The sequence below is a fragment of the Schistocerca piceifrons genome, chromosome 4 (genome assembly GCF_021461385.2).
Source record: "Schistocerca piceifrons isolate TAMUIC-IGC-003096 chromosome 4, iqSchPice1.1, whole genome shotgun sequence".
Taxonomy (NCBI): domain Eukaryota; kingdom Metazoa; phylum Arthropoda; class Insecta; order Orthoptera; family Acrididae; genus Schistocerca; species Schistocerca piceifrons.
Window position 1 is genome coordinate 499,282,254 of NC_060141.1, and position 22,053 is coordinate 499,304,306.

General features: G+C 38.3%; 1 protein-coding gene across 3 annotated transcripts in view; it reads left to right on the top strand.

The window, feature by feature from the left end:
- LOC124795301 overlaps positions 1 to 22,053 on the top strand; it is a 558,174-nt gene that overhangs the window by 440,226 nt on the left and 95,895 nt on the right. For all 3 annotated transcript variants that reach the window (XM_047259263.1, XM_047259265.1, XM_047259264.1), the window contains 2 exons: positions 5,894 to 6,004; positions 19,509 to 19,680. In XM_047259263.1, coding sequence (XP_047115219.1) covers positions 5,894 to 6,004; positions 19,509 to 19,680 — 283 coding nt within the window. The remainder of the gene's footprint in view (positions 1 to 5,893; positions 6,005 to 19,508; positions 19,681 to 22,053) is intronic.

The window sequence follows — 22,053 nt, forward strand, 5'->3', positions numbered from 1 at the left end:
TGATGAAGATAGTTTAAATGCATTAATCCCCTATGATCCACAACACTGTACTCGAGAATTAGCAGAGCTGATGAAATGTAATCATTTCGCCTTCATGCAACATTCGCATGCAGTGGGGAAAATTCGAAAATTGGGTTTGTGGGTACCACATTCTCTAAGCCAAAATCACAAAAATCAGTGAGTGGGCTTATGCACATCTCTGCTTGCTCATTATCAATTGGCTTGAGAACAACACGTCCATTCCTATCCTGTATCATTACTGATGACAAGAAATGATGTTCCTTATGCTAACATAAAGAAAAGAAAGGGAAGGTTGAGCCCAAACAAAGTAGCAGCTCCCTACACAAAGACCTGCGCACATCAATGAAAGATAATGTTATACATCTGATGGAACAGTGCCAGTGTGGTGTACCATGAATTGCTTCCCCAAGGGACATTTATTCTCAACAACTGAGATGTCTCGCAGACTCAGTCCAAGAACAACGACCAAGACGACTGTGTAAAGAGATACTGCTGCACAATAACACCCGCTTGCATTCTGATAGATTGACAAATGACACTATACAGGAGTTTGATTCAAAGTCATTACACACCCACCTTATTCACTTGATCTTAGATTTTCACCTTTTCTGCACTCTATCGAACAACCTTCAAGTAACTAGCTTTCTGGATAAAAATGACTCGGAACATGGCTTGATGAACTTTTCACCTCAGAATCACATGATTTCTACTGTTGCAGAATTGAAAAGTTAACCCAGCATTGGCTGACTGTTGTAAATAGTGAAGGACACTATATTACTGATGACTAAAGTCTCTGTTGTGGGTATCTGTTGAGTTTATTAAACTTCTGCTAAATGCTATGAACTTATGCACCAACCCAATGTATTAGATCTAATGATGTCAAACAGACCTCACCTCTTTGAGGAAGTCCAGATTTAAACTGCTATCAGTGACCATGAGGCAGTTACAGTGACAATGAATACTATAACACAAAGGGCAACTAAAAGAAGCAGAAAGGTTTATGTCATATCTCAGTGAGGAACTTGAAACTTTTAGCTCTGGACAGGAGCATCTAGAGGAACTACGACTCAAGTTTAAAAGAATAGTTGTCCATGCACTGGATGGATATGTACCCAGTAGGACAGTTCATTCTGGAGAGATCTTCCATGGTACACAGTCACTGAAACAAAACTTCTAAAGAAATGCATGCTACTGAATAATAGGTATAAAACAGAGCATTGGGCTATAGATACAGAGCTGCTGAAGAAATGCATTTGACAGTCAAGAGAGCAATGTGTGAAGCCTTCAATGACAACTGCAGCAGAATATTGTCAAATGATCTTTCATAAAACCCAAAGAAATTCTTGTCATACGTAAAGGCTGTTAGTGGCACCAAAGTTAATGTCCAGTCACTCATGGATGGGACAGGAATTGAAGTTCATAGTACCAAAGCAAAAGCAGAAATGCTTAATACTGTTTTGAAATGTTCATTTACTGACCCAGCAGTATTGCCCCCAATTTAATTCTCATACCACTGAGAAGATTAGTGAAATAGATACTTGTGCAGGTGACATTGAGAAGCAGTTAAAATTGTGAAAATTGAGCAAAGACCCGGGGCCTGATGGATTCCCTGTCAGATTCTATACCCAATTTGCAGCTGAGTTAGCCACTCTGTTGACTGCAGTCTATCATAGAACACGCTTGCCATCTCTTTATTGTAGAATTTTTGAATATATTTTGACATCAAATATAATGAAGAATCTAGAAAATATTGACCTCCTCCATACCAACCAGCATGGATTTTTAAATATGAACTATGTGAAACACAGTTCACACTTTTCTCACATGACATCTTGAAAGCCGTGGTAGTCGCATAGATGCAGTATTTCTCAATTTCTGAAAAGCATTTGACTCAGTACCACACCTACACTTATTACAAAAGTACAATCATATTGGGTATAAGGTGAAATATGTGACTGGACTGAGGATTTCTTTGTAGGGAGCATGCGGCCTGTTATCTTCAATGGAGAGTCATCGACAGATGTAGAAGTAACTTGGGATGTACCCCAGTGAAATGTGATAGGTCCCTTGCTCTTTATATTGTATGTTAATCATCTTTCAGACAATATTAATAGCAACACCAATCTTTTCACTGATGATGCAGTTATCTTCAGTGGAGTACAGTCTGAACGAAGCTGTACAAATATTCATTCAGACCTTGATAAGATTTCAAAGTGATGGAAAGATTGACAATGTTTTAAGTGTTACAAAATGTAAAACTGTGCACTTCACAAAATGAAAACATGTAGTATCCTCTGAATGTAATATCACTGAGTTACAGTTGGGATCTGTAAGTTCATACAAATACCTGAGGCATAACACTTAGTAGGGACATGAAATGGGATGATCACATAGGCTCAGTCATTGGTAAAGCAAGTAGGAGACTGCAGTTTATTGGTAGAATCCTAGGAAAATGCAATCAGTCAACAAAGGATATTGCTTATAAATCACTTGTGTGACCCACCATAGAATATTGCTCAAGTGTGTGGGAGCGTACCAAATACAACTAGCAGGGGATATAGAATGTATACAGTGCAGGGGTGTATGAATGATCACAGGTTTGTTTGACCCACAGGAGAGTGTCACAGAGATGTTAAAAGAGCTCAACTGGCAGACTCTTGACTAAATGGAAACCATCCCGACAAAGTCAACTAACAAAGCTCTGTGAACCGGCTTTAAATGTTGGCTCTAGGAATATACGAGAGTCAGTCCATAAGTTGCGACAACTATGCTATATCGTGCTAACTTGTGTCATCCCCATATTCACAGTAAATACATTTGAAAGCCTGCAGCAAACAGTGCTGAAATCAACTGATAGATTGTGACTGTATCTCTAAAGACATTACAGGATCTTATTGAAATTGAGTTGTGCCTCATAATTATTGTGTCACCCTACTCAGTATGCTATTATTGTTGATCTGATAATATATGAGATCATTTTGTTAAAAATTACATTCAGTTCCATTCATATTGAACTTTGTCCATCTTCAATTAATGACAGTCTAATTGTTATAAAAATCAGAATGACACTATTAATTACTGCAGTGTTGCATCATGTGTGGAATCCACACACAGTACGATGTTGCATTCTACATCGAGCATTGATTTCCTATCAGAGAGTACTGATCAGTACCAATTTGTTAAATTTACATTCACATTTTGTTTGAGCTCCACAATAACATTTTCATTGATAGAGGAGCAGTCAGTTTGCCTAGTTGCTCATTGATCCAATTGTTTGCAGTGCTAAATGCTTGTTAGACATTATGATGACATGGTTACTTAAAAATATATATAAATTTTCTTTAAACATAATAATGGTCAGTTACTAAAATGTCTTAGATTATCAATGCACTCTTCTGACTGTGTGCATGCTACTTTTATGGGTAAAAAGTGGATCAAATAACCTATTATTTAAGCAAATAATGTACTCGTCTTTATACGTATCTTCATTGAAATGTTGCTGTTTTTTTAGGTAGTATGGTGAGTATTTTTTGCGGAAAGGACACCACTTGTTGATGTGTGTCCATCTTTTGATTTATTTGCCTTCTGTTTTGTGAGTGGGCAGAAGCATATTTTAACATTTGCTTTAAAAATGATATGTCACAATAGAAAGTCGTAATGAAAAAGACTTCACATCTTTCACCAAACCATATAAAATAATCACACCATGATGTGCTTGATACAAAATGTGAGCCCTTGTACAAGTAAGTGCAATTACACACATTTTTCAGAGAACAAGAGAACCACAAACTGCTTTCAAAGACATGCAAATTATGATGTGTATATGTGGACTGCAAATTACTAACTAAATCTTGGCACATTTTTTACTATTGTTCATAATCTACATGTTTGCACCAGAATATTCTGAAACCTCCATTGTCAGACTAATTATTGTGTTAAAATCCAGTTTTCTTGGCAGAGAAAATTTAGATGAAATTGTGTGTTTCTGTGAATAGAAAAATTTAAGAGCCAAAATAATTGAAAAGATATGGGAAATGACCATGAATTGAAAATTGCAGTTTTCAGAAAATAACACAGAAAAGCTGGTTTTCATTATTTCATTGGTTTGTTGCAATGCAGTAGGTGATAATGACTCGGCAGTCAGCCCAGCATATAGCAAGAACGTCTTCAGCAGCTAAAGGGCTATAATATGATGCTCTTATTCTATATAATGATATGGATACACAGCTGAATTAAATGTTATTGGACCATATTGAATCATAAAAAATCAGTGTTTCATATCATTCGCAAACAACAATTTTTAACGTATTTTACTGACATTGTTGGCCATTTCATGTACAAGTAAATGATTCCTTGTCATTGACCACATATTGTTTCTGAATATAGATTATTTGTAGCTCTATTGCCTTGGCATCATCAGCGAACACTAAAACCACAATGTACAGATATGTGAATGGCTTGAAGATGTCTTAAGTAATAGGACCTAGTGTGTTGTCCTCAAAGGCGAGTGTTGGTCAGACAAGACTATCATCAGGAGTCCCCTGAGAGGTGTGATAGGACCGCTGTTGTTCTCTACGTACATAAATGGTTTGGTGGACAGAGTGGGCGGCAGTCTGTGGTTGTTTGCTGATGATGCCGTGATTTATGGTAAGGTGTCAAAGTTGAGTGACTATAGTAAGATACAAGATGACTTACACAAAATTTCCAGTTGGTGTGATGAATGGCAGCTAGTCCCAAATGTGGAAAAATGTTAGATAATGTGGATGAGTAGGAAGAACAAATCTTTAATGTTTGGATACAGTATTACTAGTGTCCAGCTTGACACAGTCAAGTCATTTAAATATCTGCGTGTAAAGTTGCAAAGCGATATGTGGTGGAATGAGAATGTGACAACTGTGGTGGGGAAGGGAAATGGTAGACTTCGGTGTATTGGGAGAATTTTAGGAAAGAGTTGCCCACCTTTAAAAGAGACCACATGTAGGGCACTTGTGCAACCTATTCTTGAGCACTGCTCAAGTGTTTGGGATCTGTACCAGGGCAGATTGAAGGAAGACATTGAAGCGATTCAGAGGAGGGCTGCCAGGTTTGCTACCGGTAGCTTCGAACAAAACATAAGTGTTACAGAGGTGGGAATCGCTGGAAGGAAGGTGGCATTCTTCTTGTAGAACACTATTGAGAACATTTAGAGAACTGGCATTTGAAGCTGACTGCTGAACAGTTCTGCTGCCACCGTCATTTTTCCCTCGATCTATTTGCGAATGGAACAGGAGGGCAAGTTACAAGCAGTGGTCCAAGGTACCCGCTGTCACACACCTTAAGGTGGCTTGCGGAGTATCTGTGTGTATGTAGATGCAGCTGTAGCTCAATCAAACGTAAAACAGTTGTACTGATCATGAAGACTGATGAGACTCACTTCATTTTTTACCTTAAGAAGAGTGCTGTAGTTTCATTATCAAACAATGAGAGCAAGTAATATGGAAAAAAGAACTAATTTATTTTCAAGTGAGACACTTGCATGCTGCCTGAAATGTACATAAATGCACAAGAACATCTCATTCATGACTTCACACACACACACACACACACACACACACACACACACACACACACATGGGCATTGACTCTGGGTCAGGCCGTGGCAGCCAGAGACAGTGGTTGTGTTTGTGTTTGTGTGTGTGTGTGTGTGTGTGTGTGTGTGTGTGTGTGTGTGTGGGTAGGTTGTCTATTTCAGAAGTAGGGCTTCTGGCCAAAAGCTTAAGTGTTTAGTAGTCTTTTTGTTCTGCCTGTCTGCGACTCAACATCTCTGCTATATTGTATATGTCTTAGTTATATATTAGTTGTCTAACATTTTGTGTGTTTACTCACATTTCAGATGGAAAGGAAGCATCTACAAGCTCCTTTGGCCAAATTTTTTTCTTTATGGTGCTGTTTATTTTGCACTCAGTTGTGTGTATAGGTTTGTACTGAGTGAAGAAAACAGGCGGTAAGTGGTCAAATATTCTCTGATTATACTGATATTAAAAGTGCATATTTATTTGAGTTTCAGATTTGTTTTCATTGTTTTCCAACCTGTCTTGGGTGTATTCCAGCACTGTGAACAATTTCTTAGTTTGACTTCCTTTTAAGACTCTTTTTATGAAATTTACTGATTTACAGGCAAAACTGCTTAAAATTTGGACATGAGTGAATGTTCCTCGTCATACTGTGTTATAAATACAGATTTTACTTTCAGAGTGTAGGTTCACATCTATCCTAGAACTGTACTAAGTAAAATTTAAAGAAATCCAGGTTGAACGTACTGTTGGTGGCTAGACTTTTGAGATACTGTATTCCACTGAACAGATGATGCATCTGGTGGTGTACGAGGTGCGACAATAAAGTAATGAGACTGATATGAAAGAAAAAAATGTTGCTTACCATTTTAGTCAAGTTTAGTGTTGTCTCCTTCAAAGTAGTTCCCTTCTGATTACACACAATTTTTTCAGCGCTTCTGCCAGTGATGGTAACATTTCTGGAAGTCGTCTTCTGTAATATCCTCAAAGACCCTCGTCACAGATTTTTGGACATCTTGTGTTGTTTGAAAATGGTGTCCCTTGACCGCCATTTTGACTCTTGTAAATAGAAAAAAAGTCACATGGAGTGATATCCGATGAATAGGGTGGCTGTGGTAGTACTGAAATTTGTTTTGAGGTTAAAAATTGCTGTACTGACAGAGCAGTTTGGGATGGCGCATTATGATGATGCAGATCTTCAATTATTATTAGACGAACCATTTCTCGATTGACGTTCAGTTCTTCTGCAGTCATTTCCACGGATAATGTTCGATCAGATTGTACAAGTTTATGCACACTGGCCAAGTTGACATCCGTCCATGAGGTTGATGGTCGTCCACTGCGGTTTTCATCTTCAACATTTGTTCTGCCTTCACTAAACACTTTATGCCAACTAAAAACTTGAGCTCGTGACATAACCTCCTCTCCAAAACCCTTCTGAAGCTTACCGTCAGTTGTCGTCACATTTTCACCCAATTTAACACAAAAAGAAATGGCATACCATTGCACAATATAATGTGGTTCCATTTCTGTGACGAGAGACACAAACACGTGTTAACTTATTACAGCACAACTCATGACTGGGCAGCTTCATCGATGTGTCGCTTGGACTAGAAGCAGCTTACAGACCAAGATCAAAGATATTGTGCCTATGCAAGCCTGCAGAGTTGCCACATCTTGCTAAGAAAATAAGTCTCATTACTTTATTGTCGCACCTCATATATGTGCAGTCACAACACGGGAGCATCATAGACATGTTTAATTTTAGAATCACTATCCCACTGAACATGTAGATGGTGTATATATCCAGCCACAATGCTGAAACATCACAAACATTTTTAATTCTAGAATCACTCATGAACGGAAAAGAATGAGTTTAAATGGAGTGTGATTGTGAGAGCCCATTACATTGAGCAGTCTGTTGGATATTCTTCTCAGTACTACAGAGTTCCTCAGATATAGTTAAAGTATGTAAATCAGTGACAAAGTAGGACATTGAGGGGTGATAACATACAGTTAGTATGGGTGTAATGCTGCCCAGTCACTGATTCTTACATGAACGATGCGTGACGTTGCTGAGTAGTGGAAACAACGCTATCATTGGTCAGTGGAACAGTTTATTAGATTTTTCGGAATGTGAAATATAGTGCATTTAATGTGATGATCCAGAGTTACTTTTCCTGGATTTGGATCTGACTTATTTTTGCTCAGTAGCAAAATGAATGTGAATGTTTATGAAAACTTTTTCAGCACTAGTATGCTTCCCACACTGACACAGTTGTTTGGAGCCAGATCTGTTCTGTAGGTGAGTGACAATGCTCTTGTCCACAAAGCTCAAACTGTCACATTGTGACTTGAAGAAAATAGCCTATGTTAGTAGGACTGGACTGCTTAAAAACCCAAGCTGAACCTAGTTGGACAAATTTGGGATAAACTAAAGTGTTGTTTGTGTACCCGATCAGTTGCTCAAAAACACCAACTGCCTTTCTTGAAGATTAAATTTTATAACAATTGCAAAAGGTGGCCCTACACTCTATTAGTTGTGTGTCTGGCATCTTTGGAACAATGAGTAATGGGTGTCCAGAAACTTTGGGCCATATGGAATTACATCACAGTGAAATGTTACATGGTAATTTCACCGGGGTTGTTAGTGAAGACCAGTAATTTTGAAGTCAAAGTTTTGTCCACAAGCTTTCAATTTCCAATAGGTGTCTGGCAGTAAATTATGCAATAGAAATGCTCAGCTGAAATTCTCCTCATTCCAATCTCGTAATTTCCCTGCCATTTCACATCCAGTTCAGATCCCCTTACAGTATATTTTGTTGTGACTCCATTCTTTCCTCCAGACACTTGTTGCCTTACAATTTTTTGAAATGTGGGTGCACTCATGAGAAATTGTACTAAAGATGTATACTTTGTTGAAGAGAGAGCACTTTTTTTGTCATTTGGCATGTAACTTGACTGTGGCATTGTTTGACCTATTGCTGGTAGCTGGTCTGACAGTCTAGTACAAGATGTGCAACACACATGATACCAGTGTATTTGATGACAGTTATTTTGTGGGTGCTGATGTTTAGGACAACATTACTGCATAGTAGTGCTGCCATTGAGCTTTTCAGGCCCCTCTATATTGTGAGTAACTCAGTTTCAGATAAACCTTTGCCAGTGTCATCTGTCATGGACAACTGTGCTGATGAAAGGGACCAACTGTTGACAGTCACATAGTTTAACTGTGCAATAACACACCACATTGCAGAAATCAGTCACCAATCCAGTGCTAAACAGTGAACAGCCTTGCCAATCAGAACCATCGCTTCACTATTTGGTACAGAAACCATTGCCCCTCGTGTATTTTTGTCTCTGAGTGACACGTAACATGCAGATTAACTGTTGTGATGGTGTTCGAAGTCTTTGTTCCATCATAAGTTAATTAACACTGTCCAAACAGTTAAAACTACAAAAGAAACAAAACACTTCTCTGGTCTCAGTGTAACTATCTGAAACACAAGTAAACCGTTTAACTCCCTCAAGGGAATTGTGAGTTCATAGGCTGTGGAATAGGAGTATGTGGTGTTACGTTTTGTACCAGCAAAGGAACAGCAGCAGTGAGAATGCAAATTCTGTTGGTTACATTGTCCATGTAGAAAATGATGACATTGTCTTGGATCATCTATAAGTGGTGGCACTGTGATACTAGACACCCGAGAACAGTGCAACGCTCAGAAAATTCACTTAATCTGTAAAGTAATTGGCTCATGAAGCAAGTGTGTGGTATAAGCTGGCCTAGACAATGAGTAAAACTGGGACTGTCTACCATGAGAAACTGTTGAGAATGTATCAATCAAAGCCAATAAGTCAACAGAAAAGTTGTGCTGATGGTGTGTTTCAGTACAAAGTGGCTGAGGCATGTCAACACCATGTGACTCCACAATGGATAGGAAAGCTGGTACCACCACAGGTGATCATAAAACTTAAGATTTGCTTACAATCATGTATGTAGATGCAGACATTCAGACTACCTTTACTCATAGTTGTGATAAGTGTGGCTCATTGCTATTCAAGTAGGATACAAATTTAATCTTTCTCCAGTTTAACTTACAGCTACTAAATAGTCTAATATCTATGTGTCCTGGAGCAAAGGGCTATTTTTGAGGGCTGGGCACCTAGTATGACCAGCCGTATTGAATAGTCCCACGTAAGTGGTGTGCATTCATTCTTAGTGGGTGAATGGCATAGGCCAATAAATGAACATGCTTGACACTAGCAAGTTGTCCATTCTGTGACACTATCTGTTCCTTGCCAGTTAAAGTAGCAACAGTATAGGTACTTTGTTTGGGTAACACCTCAATGTCTCTGCTGAAGCAATTGGAATATTTCTCCTTGCAGTGCAGTACTTGTGTTCAGAAGGAAATTGTTAATTTCTGGCCAAGGGAGGGTATCTCTTTTTTTTATCATTAAGTCATACTGAATCATCATTTGTATGATGCAGCGTTGATTGATAATGGAGTTAGTAGTGGTAGCTGTGCTGTGCTGTTTGTTAGGTATTTTGACAGTGTATTTGAGGTGTGGTCCCATGGAATTAAGACACTACCTATGTTTCTCCAGTATTTGAACTTAATCCACTTGAAGATTCAGTTCACCATGGAACTAGAAAACAATGGCAGCTTGTTATTTCGAAATGTTATGATTAAAGGAAATGATGACGTAATGTTGAGCCTTTGTGCCTACTGCAAACCAACTCGCAGAGTTTTAATACGAGTGCAAAAGCTGTCATCACCTACGCAAAGTGGTGGGGTCTTACACTGCTAGGTACGTAAAGCACATGTAATCCCAGGACCTGACAACCAGCTAGGTGAACTGCAATAGTTAAAAACTGTATTCCAACAGAATGATTAGTCAGATAAACAGATACGTAATAATGCTTTCTGGTCAAAGTGACTTAAGTGTAGGAATGTAAATAAAGATGCAGAAACAACCACTGCAATGGCCTTCCTGCCTTATGTTGGCAGCGTGCCTTCAAGAATCAAAAAGACTCTTAATATGACATTAATTGCACTTTTATGTCCATCTGCAAAATTGAGAAACAGTCTTGGCACTAGAAAGCATGGTGTACACAGGATCTCATGACAGTCTCATATTGGGCAGAGACATTGCATTGTGCAAGAATGTTGTGCCGAATACCATAGACAAATATGCCAGGACCGGCCTGGTAAATCAGCTGAGGTAGAGTACTGCCTTATTGTGGGGCCTTACATGTTCTAAAGAAACACTCAAGATTTTTCCTTTGTATCATCACTCTGGGATTGCATTTGTTAGGAAGTCATACATGTCTGTACAGCAGTTAGTCTTAACAGGGGTGTAGGATTCCAAATAAGTACTGTCTGGAATGTAGCACTGGCTGCCATTAAATTAATATGTAACGAACAGCCACCTCAGATTTCTGACCTGACACAGTGAACTGCAGAGAGTTAATTCAGCTTTCAACTACAGTAGCATCTGGCAGCAGTCATTTCCCACTGTGCACATGCAGAATGCCTCCCTTTGTCTCCCAGTAGTGGCACTAAGATCGCTACTTTCATCTAACCATGAGTGCCTCTGTGTGTGTGTGTAATTCATGCTCCTGGCTTTGAGAAATTCTGACACCGCCAACACATGAGTATAACCGATCACTTCTTGCAATAGTAAACATAGCAATAGCAACTTCATGATGGTTTCAAACTGTTGTTTTGACTAAATATTTGGTGACTTGCACCATTTTATGTAGCAGCAAAGTGAAGAAGTGTTTTTGCAGTAGTTCAACTTGTTGTATGGAACAGTTTCTGAAATGGTATCGTTTACATCACACGAAAAAGAATCCAAAAGCTTCAAATGCATCCATCCCAAAAATGTTAAGCATTGTGTCGTTATATACAGTGCCTTGCTATCAGTGCACATACAGCAATCTGGTGTATTAAATCATTTTATCTCCAAAAACTTTACTGTCATCTGTAAATTAAGCCCCATGAAAGAATTAAAAAATCTTTAATTGTGTAGTTTCTTCATTGTACACCACTTGTTACAGAAATGTTTCCAGTATGCCAGAAACCTCTTCATTTTGAATTTTCTCTAAACATTGCTCTGTATACATTACAGATACTTCTAACAATTTTGTTTACCTATTGGTACGAAAAAGTGATACATTAAATGTTGATAGTTTCTGAAACTTGTTAATTAACATTAGGTTTTCTGCTGAAACTATGTGCATATGTTAAGTTTTGCTTTGGAAGCCTCTACATCATGACTGTCAGTCTATTATGTTGCTTCCTTGTATCTCATGATAATTAGAATCTTTTATGTTAATTCATTCTGACCTGAATAGCTCACTACTCAACCCTCCATCCCCCCCCACCCCACACCTCTCCTGTACCATGGAAAAAAGCAACTCCTCACATATGTTAGGTTGGTGCATAAGTTCGTAGCATTTTTGTTTTGTTTTGCAATTTGGTATTCTGGTTGCTACAGATTTATTTATTGATTGTCATTCTGTTATTTGTAGTTTACTGTTACTATTTGAGTTTACATATTGTCATTTTGTCATTTAGAGATGAAGAGTGGAGCCGTGTACACCAGAAAATGTACTGCCTAGTGAAGAAATTGGAACTTTTCTGACATATTCTTCTGTTTGAGTTCAAGTGGGGCGACAGTAGCACAGGCAGTCCAGAAACATCTGCACTGTGTATTATGGGGATAATGCCATTGGATAGTGTGTAGCAAGAAAATGGTTTTTCCATTTTAAGGAGAATCATTTTGACGTTAGTGACTCCCCGCATTCAGAAAAACCTTCCAGGTTGGGTGTACATCATTTAAATGCATTAATTCACAATGATCCACTTCAGTGTACTCTAGAACTGGCAAATGTGATGAACTGTGATGTGATCATTTCACCATCATGCGAAATTTGCATGCAATGGGGAAGGTTGAGAAATCAGATGTGTGGGTACTGCCTGCTCTAACAAGGGAATGGGCCAGTAAGACATGTCAAAACCTAGCCTGAAATTTTTTACACTGGAAGAAGACAACGAAAGAAATGCACTGCAAGGATTTTGTAAAAGATGTTGAAGTTACACATTTTCTGCCATGTGAAGAACAGCTTATAACAGCAGTTTGTACAGCTCTGCCTGCCTAGTGTGCATATTGGCGAATCACTCGTGCAGTGCTGCATAGTGGAATTATCTGGAGTTCACAGACACCAATTTTAAGCACCTAAAGCCTGGTTTACATTGGAGCGAATGGAAGCAAGCATATGCGAATGAGCATTTGTGGAAAATTCACTACTATTCACTTGTGTATGGGTAGAATTGTTTATACTAGAGGGAACGGAAGAGAACACGAGGTATCGAACATTGCCTGTGAAAGCTGTGTTATTAGTCTTCAGCTAATATTTGGCATACAGGATACAACTCTATCTTGTTAGAGCTGCAATGTGAAACTTTGATATTCAATGAGGATTATTATGTGTGGCAAGCGCACTGTTCTTGATGGAGTTTGCAAAATGGCACAGGGAAGGAAGAATTTAAGTGTCTCAATTTTTATGGAAGCGTGGGATGCTTGGAGATCATGCTCTTTACACGGAATTGCGTCTCCATCTCTCCTTAGCATTGGCCTAAAATTTTCCTTGTATGTTGGCTGCCATTTTTCCCTGGCTTCTCATTACCATTGAGGGGGAATTTATAACCAGAACACTAATTACTGACTTCGAGTATCATCTTGAGGTGACACAGCTTGTGATTCCACTACTTATGTAAGGTCTAATGGTCATATTCTTTTTTTTCCCCAAAAAAACAAGTGGTCTAGTGACAAAGCACATGCTTCTGTGCTCCAGAGAGCATGGGGTCAAAGCCTGTTCAGACCACAACTTTTTCACTATGATTTTTAATCGAGCGTTCACTTCTCACAGATGTTGGACTGGCCACAAAAGACATGTGGTTCGGATTCCACGTTAAACTGCAGGTCTCAATTTTCTGATTAGGTAACTGGGGCGGGTTAGGGACACATAATTAGCTGCAGTGGCATCCAGTTGGAAGACCTGCAAGAGGCGTACTGGGAACACCAGACAGAATTCTCTTTTGCTCATGCTTGTTAGCTTGTTTGCTCTGATGAAAACCTGGCTTAAACTATACAGACATTTTTTTGAATAACGTCATATCAACAGTTCAATTCTTGGACATGTAATTCTGATAGTGGCTTGCAGAGAAAATAAACTCCTTACAGTGTTTGATGTCACGGATGACTTCCAGCAATGAGGACTTGTAATTTCTTGAAATGAAATGTGTCCGGCAGTGCTACATTTTATAACAATTCCTGTAGGCCTTTCCTTATAATAATGTTTGAATGTTGTATATTTGACTGTCAGTGAAACAGTTCTTTGTTTATTCCCTGGAGTCGTCACAAAAATGCGAAGTGTATATTGAATGACAAAAACAAACATTTTTCATGCGCCAGGTACACCGGACAAAGGAAAAATTGATTCAGTCAGGTATTTCACAGTGAGCACTGGGATGGAGTCAGAAATGGTCCCAGCCATTTTTCTGCACATTGTACTGCATTCAAGGCATACTTGATCAAATTCGTAAAGCGTGACGAAGAAAACTGGTAATGTACAAATGACTACTGCTTAAGAATACTGTTCTGCTGATAAACCTGAAATGAGAGAAGGTATCAGAAATTATGTGTCTGATAATTTCCTGAAAAATCTTGTCCACTGTCAAAACCATTCTTTATTGAGAGGTTGAATCGCTTTAGTAGTTCCAGGCGGAATCCACATTACATCTACAGATTTTTCATCATCCTCAAGAAAAACAGAGGTATCGTTATGTCCAGACCATGAATCCAGCAAAAGCAATGAATTAGTTTCTGCAGCTGGTAGGAATATGTTTCAAATGAAATGTTGAAAATTATTTGTTCCCATTTTTCCAGATTTTGAAACATCGATTGTAAGATTTTTTTCAACTAAACAGTCCATTTCTTATTTTTGGTCCTAATTTGCCTTACAGTTCTTGAAGACAGACATACAGCTGCAGAAACAGTAAACTACTCATACTTATCATTGGCATTATTGTAAATGAGTGTGTCATTGCATTCATTGATTGGGCAACCGACTCCATCTTTTTTTCACACCGAAATGATAAAGTGCAGTGTGCATGCAGTTATTTTATGGAACCTGACTGATCAGCATTATAAACAACAGTCTCAGGGATAACAGCAAGTTTCATATTTATGTCAGCTATGAATTTCTCTACAGCATTGTCTTCGCTGGCAAGTGCTCTACACGTTTATGTGACATAAACTTTGTAATTTTGTGACTTTCTATTCTGTATGATTTCTTGAACCTGCATAGCCAGGTCGCTGAAGCCTGGAAATTAACAATTTCATGTCAGATGCAATTCGGAGGGCACAATCTCATAGATCTCCATTAGTAACAGTGCATAGCCTCTCACGAGCAGTTCTAAATCTTTCAAACAGTTTTTCATTTAGATGGTTCCATGTTTCGTTTGGCGCATATTTTCCTACTTGTGTAATTCATTCTATACCTTTCGTACAGTTCACGTTCTGATTTTATGAAACAAAAATGCTTTTGCACACTGCGTAACTTGAAGCGTTTCTTCCCCCCCCCCCCCCCCCCCCCCCCCTTCCTTCATTTAACCAATATTTTACTGCCTCTTCTTTGTCACTGAAAGCTGTTGCAGTACGTGTTTTTTTTTTTTAGGCTTGGAAGGTATTCTTCATGAGAACTGTTACTGGCATAAGTGATGTCATCTGAACCATGATTCATGGAGTCGTCACAGTCATTTGCTATTTCTTCTCAAGTATCCACAATTTCAAATGAAATGTTGATATCATTCAAATGAATGTAATGGAAATCAGCTAACAAATGACACATGTACATCTTCAGGAGAAGCAAGTGATTTCAGCTGGAAGCAAAATTCTTCATATTTCATCAATCATTGAGAATGTTAATTGGCTTCCACATTACTGTGAAACTGGAAGAAAGAAAAAGGTACTATCAGCAGGCATCCCTTACAAAAACAAAATAAATATTAATTCAGCTATATCTGTATTGTCAGTACTTACCAATACTGTAAAAAGCAACTGATAATTTGTAATGTTATTTGAATTGCTAATTCGAGAGAATAGTAACTGTGTGCTGTAGTGTCACAGAAACTATCAGTGAACAGTAACTTGAAACATCCTTTACAAATTACAAACAGGTTGTCATGATTCCTGTTTGTTGTTGTTGTGGTCTTCAGTCCTGAGACTGGTTTGATGCAGCTCTCCATGCTACTCTATCCTGTGCAAGCTTTTTCATCTCCCAGTACCTACTGCAACCTACATCCTTCTGAATCTGCTTAGTGTATTCGTCTCTTGGTCTCCCTCTACGATTTTTACCCTCCACGCTGCCCTCCAATACTAAATTGGTGATCCCTTGATGCCTCAGAACATGTCCTACCAACCGATCCCTTCTTCTGGTCAGGTTGTGCCACAAACTTCTCTTCTCTCCAATCCTATTCAATACTTCCTCATTAGTTATGTGATCTACCCATCTGATCTTCAGCATTCTTCTGTAGCACCACATTTCGAAAGCTTCTATTCTCTTCTTGTCCAAACTATTTATCGTCCATGTTTCACTTCCATACATGGCTACACTCCATACGAATACTTTCAGAAATGACTTCCTGACACTTAAATCAATACTGGATGTTAACAAATTTCTCTTCTTCAGAAACGCTTTCCTTGCCATTGCCAGCCTACATTTTATATACTCTCTACTTCGACCATCATCAGTTATTTTGCTCCCCAAATAGCAAAACTCCTTTACTACTTTAAGTGCCTCATTTCCTAATCTAATTCCCTCAGCATCACCCGACTTAATTAGACTACATTCCATTATCCTTGTTTTGCTTTTGTTGATGTTCATCTTATATCCTCCTTTCAAGACACTGTCCATTCCATTCAACTGCTCTTGCAAGTCCTTTGCTGTCTCTGACAGAATTACAATGTCATCGGCGAACCTCAAAGTTTTTATTTCTTCTCCATGAATTTTAATACCTACTCCGAATTTTTCTTTTGTTTCCTTTACTGCTTGCTCAATATACAGATTGAACAACATCGGGGAGAGGCTACAACCCTGTCTTACTCCCTTCCCAACCACTGCTTCCCTTTCATGTCCCTCGACTCTTATAACTGCCATCTGGTTTCTGTACAAATTGTAAATAGCCTTTCGCTCCCTGTATTTTACCCCTGCCACCTTTAGAATTTGAAAGAGAGTATTCCAGTCAACATTGTCAAAAGCTTTCTCTAAGTCTACAAATGCTAGAAACATAGGTTTGCCTTTCCTTAATCTTTCTTCTAAGATAAGTCGTAAGGTCAGTATTGCCTCACGTGTTCCAGTGTTTCTACGGAATCCAAACTGATCTTCCCCGAGGTTGGCTTCTACTAGGTTTTCCATTCGTCTGTAAAGAATTCGTGTTAGTATTTTGCAGCTGTGACTTATTAAGCTGATAGTTCGGTAATTTTCACATCTGTCAACACCTGCTTTCTTTGGGATTGGAATTATTATATTCTTCTTGAAGTCAGAGGGTATTTCGCCTGTTTCATACATCTTGCTCACCAGATGGTAGAGTTTTGTCATGACTGGCTCTCTTAAGGCTGTCAGTAGTTCCAATGGAATGTCATCTACTCCCAGGGCCTTGTTTCGACTCAGGTCTTTCAGTGCTCTGTCAAACTCTTCACGCAGTATCATATCTCCCATTTCATCTTCATCTACATCCTCTTCCATTTCCATAATATTGTCCTCAAGTACATCGCCCTTGTATAGACCCTCTATATACTCCTTCCAGCTTTCTGCTTTCCCTTCTTTGCTTAGAACTGGGTTTCCATCTGAGCTCTTGATATTCATACTAGTCGTTCTCTTATCTCCAAAGGTCTCTTTAATTTTCCTGTAGGTGGTATCTATCTTACCCCTAGTGAGATAGGCCTCTACATCCTTACATTTGTCCTCTAGCCATCCCTGCTTAGCCATTTTGCACTTCCTGTCGATCTCATTTTTGAGACGTTTGTATTCCTTTTTGCCTGTTTCACTTACTGCATTTTTATATTTTCTCCTTTCATCAATTAAATTCAATATTTCTTCTGTTACCCAAGGATTTCTACTAGCCCTCGTCTTTTTACCTACTTGATCCTCAGCTGCCTTCACTACTTCATCCCTCAAAGCTACCCATTCTTCTTCTACTGTATTTATTTCCCCCATTCCTGTCAATTGCTCCCTTATGCTCTCCCTGAATCTCTGTACAACCTCTGGTTCTTTTAGTTTATCCAGGTCCCATCTCCTTAAATTCCCACCTTTTTGCAGTTTCTTCAGTTTTAATCTACAGGTCATAACCAATAGATTGTGGTCAGATTTCACATCTGCCCCTGGAAATGTCTTACAATTTAAAACCTGGTTCCTAAATCTCTGTCTTACCATTATATAATCTATCTGAAACCTTTTAGTATCTCCAGGGTTCTTCCATGTATACAACCTTCTTTCATGATTCTTAAACCAAGTGTTAGTTATGATTATGTTGTGCTCTGTGCAAAATTCTACCAGGCGGCTTCCTCTTTCATTTCTGTCCCCCAATCCATATTCACCTACTATGTTTCCTTCTCTCCCTTTTCCTACACTCGAATTCCAGTCACCCATGACTATTAAATTTTCGTCTCCCTTCACAATCTGAATAATTTCTTTTATTTCATCATACATTTCTTCAATTTCTTCGTCATCTGCAGAGCTAGTTGGCATATAAACTTGTACTACTGTTTACAAAGCTAAAATTTTGACAGTGCATTTCTTTTGTTGTCTTCTTCCTAAGTAAAAAATTTGAGGGTAGGTTTCGACATGTCTTATTGGACCATTCCCTTGTAGGCCAAAATCACGAAAGTCAGTGAGTGGCTATATGTGCATCTCTGCTTGCCTGTTGTCAATTAGCTTGTGAAACAGCACTGATCATTCCTATTCAGTATTGTTAATGGTGATGAGAAATGGTTCTTTATGCAAACACAGGGAAAAGAAAGGAATGGTTGAATGCATACAGCTCAGCAGCACCCCATACAAAGACCCGAGCGCATCCGCAAAAGATAATGTGAAGCATCTGGTGGAGTAATGATAGCGTGGTTTACTATGAATTACTTCCCTGCGGTGTAACTGTCACTGCTGACATTTATTGTCAACAACTGAGACATCTTGCAGATGCAGTCCAAGAACAATGTCCAGGAAGACTACTTAAAGTGATGCTGCTGCGTGATAATGCCTGCCTGCATTATTTTAGACTGACAAACACTATACAAGAGTTGGGTTTCAAAGTCATTCCACACTCACCTTATTTACTTGATCTTGCACCCTCAGATTTTCAGCTTTCCAGCTCTCTGTTGAACAACTTCAAGGAACTTCCTTCCTGAATGGAAATGCTCTCCAAACATGGCTCAATGAGTTCTTTGCTTCAAAACCACGTGATTTGTACAGTTGTGGAATCAGGAAGTTACCACAGCATTGGCAGACTGTTGTGAATAGTGAAGGAGAATATATTATTGATGTCAAAAGCCTCTGCTATGTGTATCTGTTGTGGTTATTAAAATTATGGAAAAACACCATGAACATATGCACCAACCAATGTCTGTTGTCTCCTTACTTGGACAGCATATCAGTAAACATATAATGATAATGATGTTGTCCAGAGTGTTATTGTTACTCACTTAATTATTAGTAGTATAGTTACATATGACACTAGTTTTTCATATTATACTGCCCTTTGAAGGATTAATGTGTCTAAAGAAACAAAATTATTGATATGATTATTAGACTAATGGCAACTACACTTCCTTTCACAGTCAATTAATGTGCTGACTTTTGTTTATTTTCAGGTTGTTTGAAAAAATTTGTCTTCACTGTCAGACATACGCAGACTTGATACCAATTGCTTTTATACTTGGTTTCTATGTTTCAATAGTCATCAAACGATGGTGGGACCAGTATATGTGCATGCCATGGCCTGATAACTTGGCCATGTTTGTTAGCACACTTATACCTGGACAGGTATGGTTATTAATGCCACTAAAAGTATTTATTTTTAATTCAGTGGGTAGGACTGAAGAGAACGATTGGCTAAGGTTGGCTAGAATTTTTGCAACTGTGTGTCTTGTGTCAGAAGTACTTGCTAGTTATATACATTTGTGTACAGTAAAATGGGTGCCAAATATCTTGCAACCATTTAATGACAGTAAAATCTACCATTATTTCTGATAAGCGTGAGAAAAACGGACTGGTTAAAATCGAAACCAGCACTTTAGTTCTGGATAACCAGTATATTTTGGTATTTTTTTTTGTCTTGGTTACAACAGGTGTTTTCTATTTTTTACCAGTAATGGAAAAAACTGAAATACCAACTAGTCATAGCAGCAATGCTAAAATGTTTGGTTTTCAATGTAAGGAGAAAGTTTAAAACTTAGCAATTCATTCATAGTTAACAATAAAAATAGAAAATAGCTCATGTCTTCATAATATGCTTTTATTTTTGTATAGCTTTTAAAAATGGGCAGACTGGCATGAAAAATAGAGTTCTTCAACCTCGAGCGCAGTATCATGGCTAACTGCTAGAATACAGTGCTTATACAATCCCCAATGTGTTCAGTCCATGCCAATCCATACTTTCTGTTTTCATGACTCTACTGCTAAACCGATTCCAATCGTATTTGGTTGGGGGATAGCTTGAACCCTGAGGAAGAACACAGGATACTTTAGAGAGATGTATATTTTTTCAGTATTATTAATATTTTTGAACATGGTATACACTAGTGGTAATCAGACAATGCTGGTGTGATGGTTGGTGACTCTTAGTGTCTATAGGTTATTTCATGACAGTGCAAATCTGAAGTTATTGTGTGCGTGGTTTATGACATTGAGTTGCTACACCATCCAGGATTGCTGGAGAGTTTTGGCGGAAATACAACAATAAAATCAGCCAGTAAGCCAGAGGACCATATTTACAACTGTTGCCCTGAGGCTCGCAAACATAAGTCTGATTTAGTACACAGTTCCAAAAGAGCTCAAGCTGCTAAAGTTACTCAAATCCAGTAAATGTCAGAGCAATCTCATGCCTGCCAGAACTTGGGTGCAGAAAGTCAGGTGAGCTACAGAGACATAGGAGCAGTCATGAGCCAGTTGCATTTTAAATGTTGAGAATCATGTGTTCTTTACAGGTTTCAAAACACTTGAAGGTTTTTTGAGGCTGTACAACAAACGAAGAGTCATACCCTTTCATGTGCAATGTGGCAGGCTGCTGATGAGGCTGCATTTGATTATGATCTATTATCTGACTGTGTTAATCATAAGTTAGTCATCATTGGGGGTGGATCAAAAATGTAGGCACCATAGTGCATTACCACGGAAGGGAGAAACAGTTTGTATGTGTTGCTCTGGTGGCAAAATCTCACATACAGAACTAGGTGAGCCAGAAAAAAACCCTAAAAACTCTACTTATGCATGAATGTGATGAATCGAGGCATTTTTTAAATATAATTAAAAAAATGGAATGCATGATTTAAGATTTTACATTCAGCAAAATAATAGAAACACATTCATTATGTACCTGCATACAGCTTATAAATATGTCCTTACAGCACTGTACACACAGACACCTCATAAAATTACTAGCTTACTCATCACTCATCATAACAAAACTACTCATATGTGAGCAAAGCAGTGGGTAGCACCTAGTAAGCATATAATTCATACGGTTATAAAGCTCAGTGTGTAATAATTCTTGGAATATTGTGAAATATTAAGCATTTTCATAAGAAAATTAAGTTTCAGAAGTGAATGAAATCTATCTAAGGTGGAGTGTGATAACAAATAAACTGAATCAAACAGTGGAAATCCAGGATAAATGATGACAATATTATTAAAAGGATAGATTGCTACTCAGTATACAGTGGATATTCTGAATTGAAGACAGGCACAACAAAAAAACTGCTAAATAAGTAAGCTTTCAGCTAGAAAGCCTTCTTCTGGGTAAGACAAAACACACACACACACACACACACACACACACACACACACACGCACGTATGTTGACACACACACGTATGTTGACACAAACACTTTCATTTATGTGAATATGCGTATGCATGTTTTCTAATTCAGAAGAAGGCCTTTTGGCCAAAAGCTTACTTGTTTAGCATTCTTGTTGTTGTGCCTGTCTATGAATCAACGTCTCCAGTATATGGTGAGTAGAAATCTATGCTTTTCATAATATTATAAACAATTAAACTGGCACATTTATTTGCTTGATTTCATATTGTTTTGAAAAAATTATCTAGTCATGACCAAAATTGTTTCAGATGACATAGTTTTGTGAAAAGGAAACTCGTTCTTAAATTTAACACCATCACTGTTCTCTGTCTGTGGTTT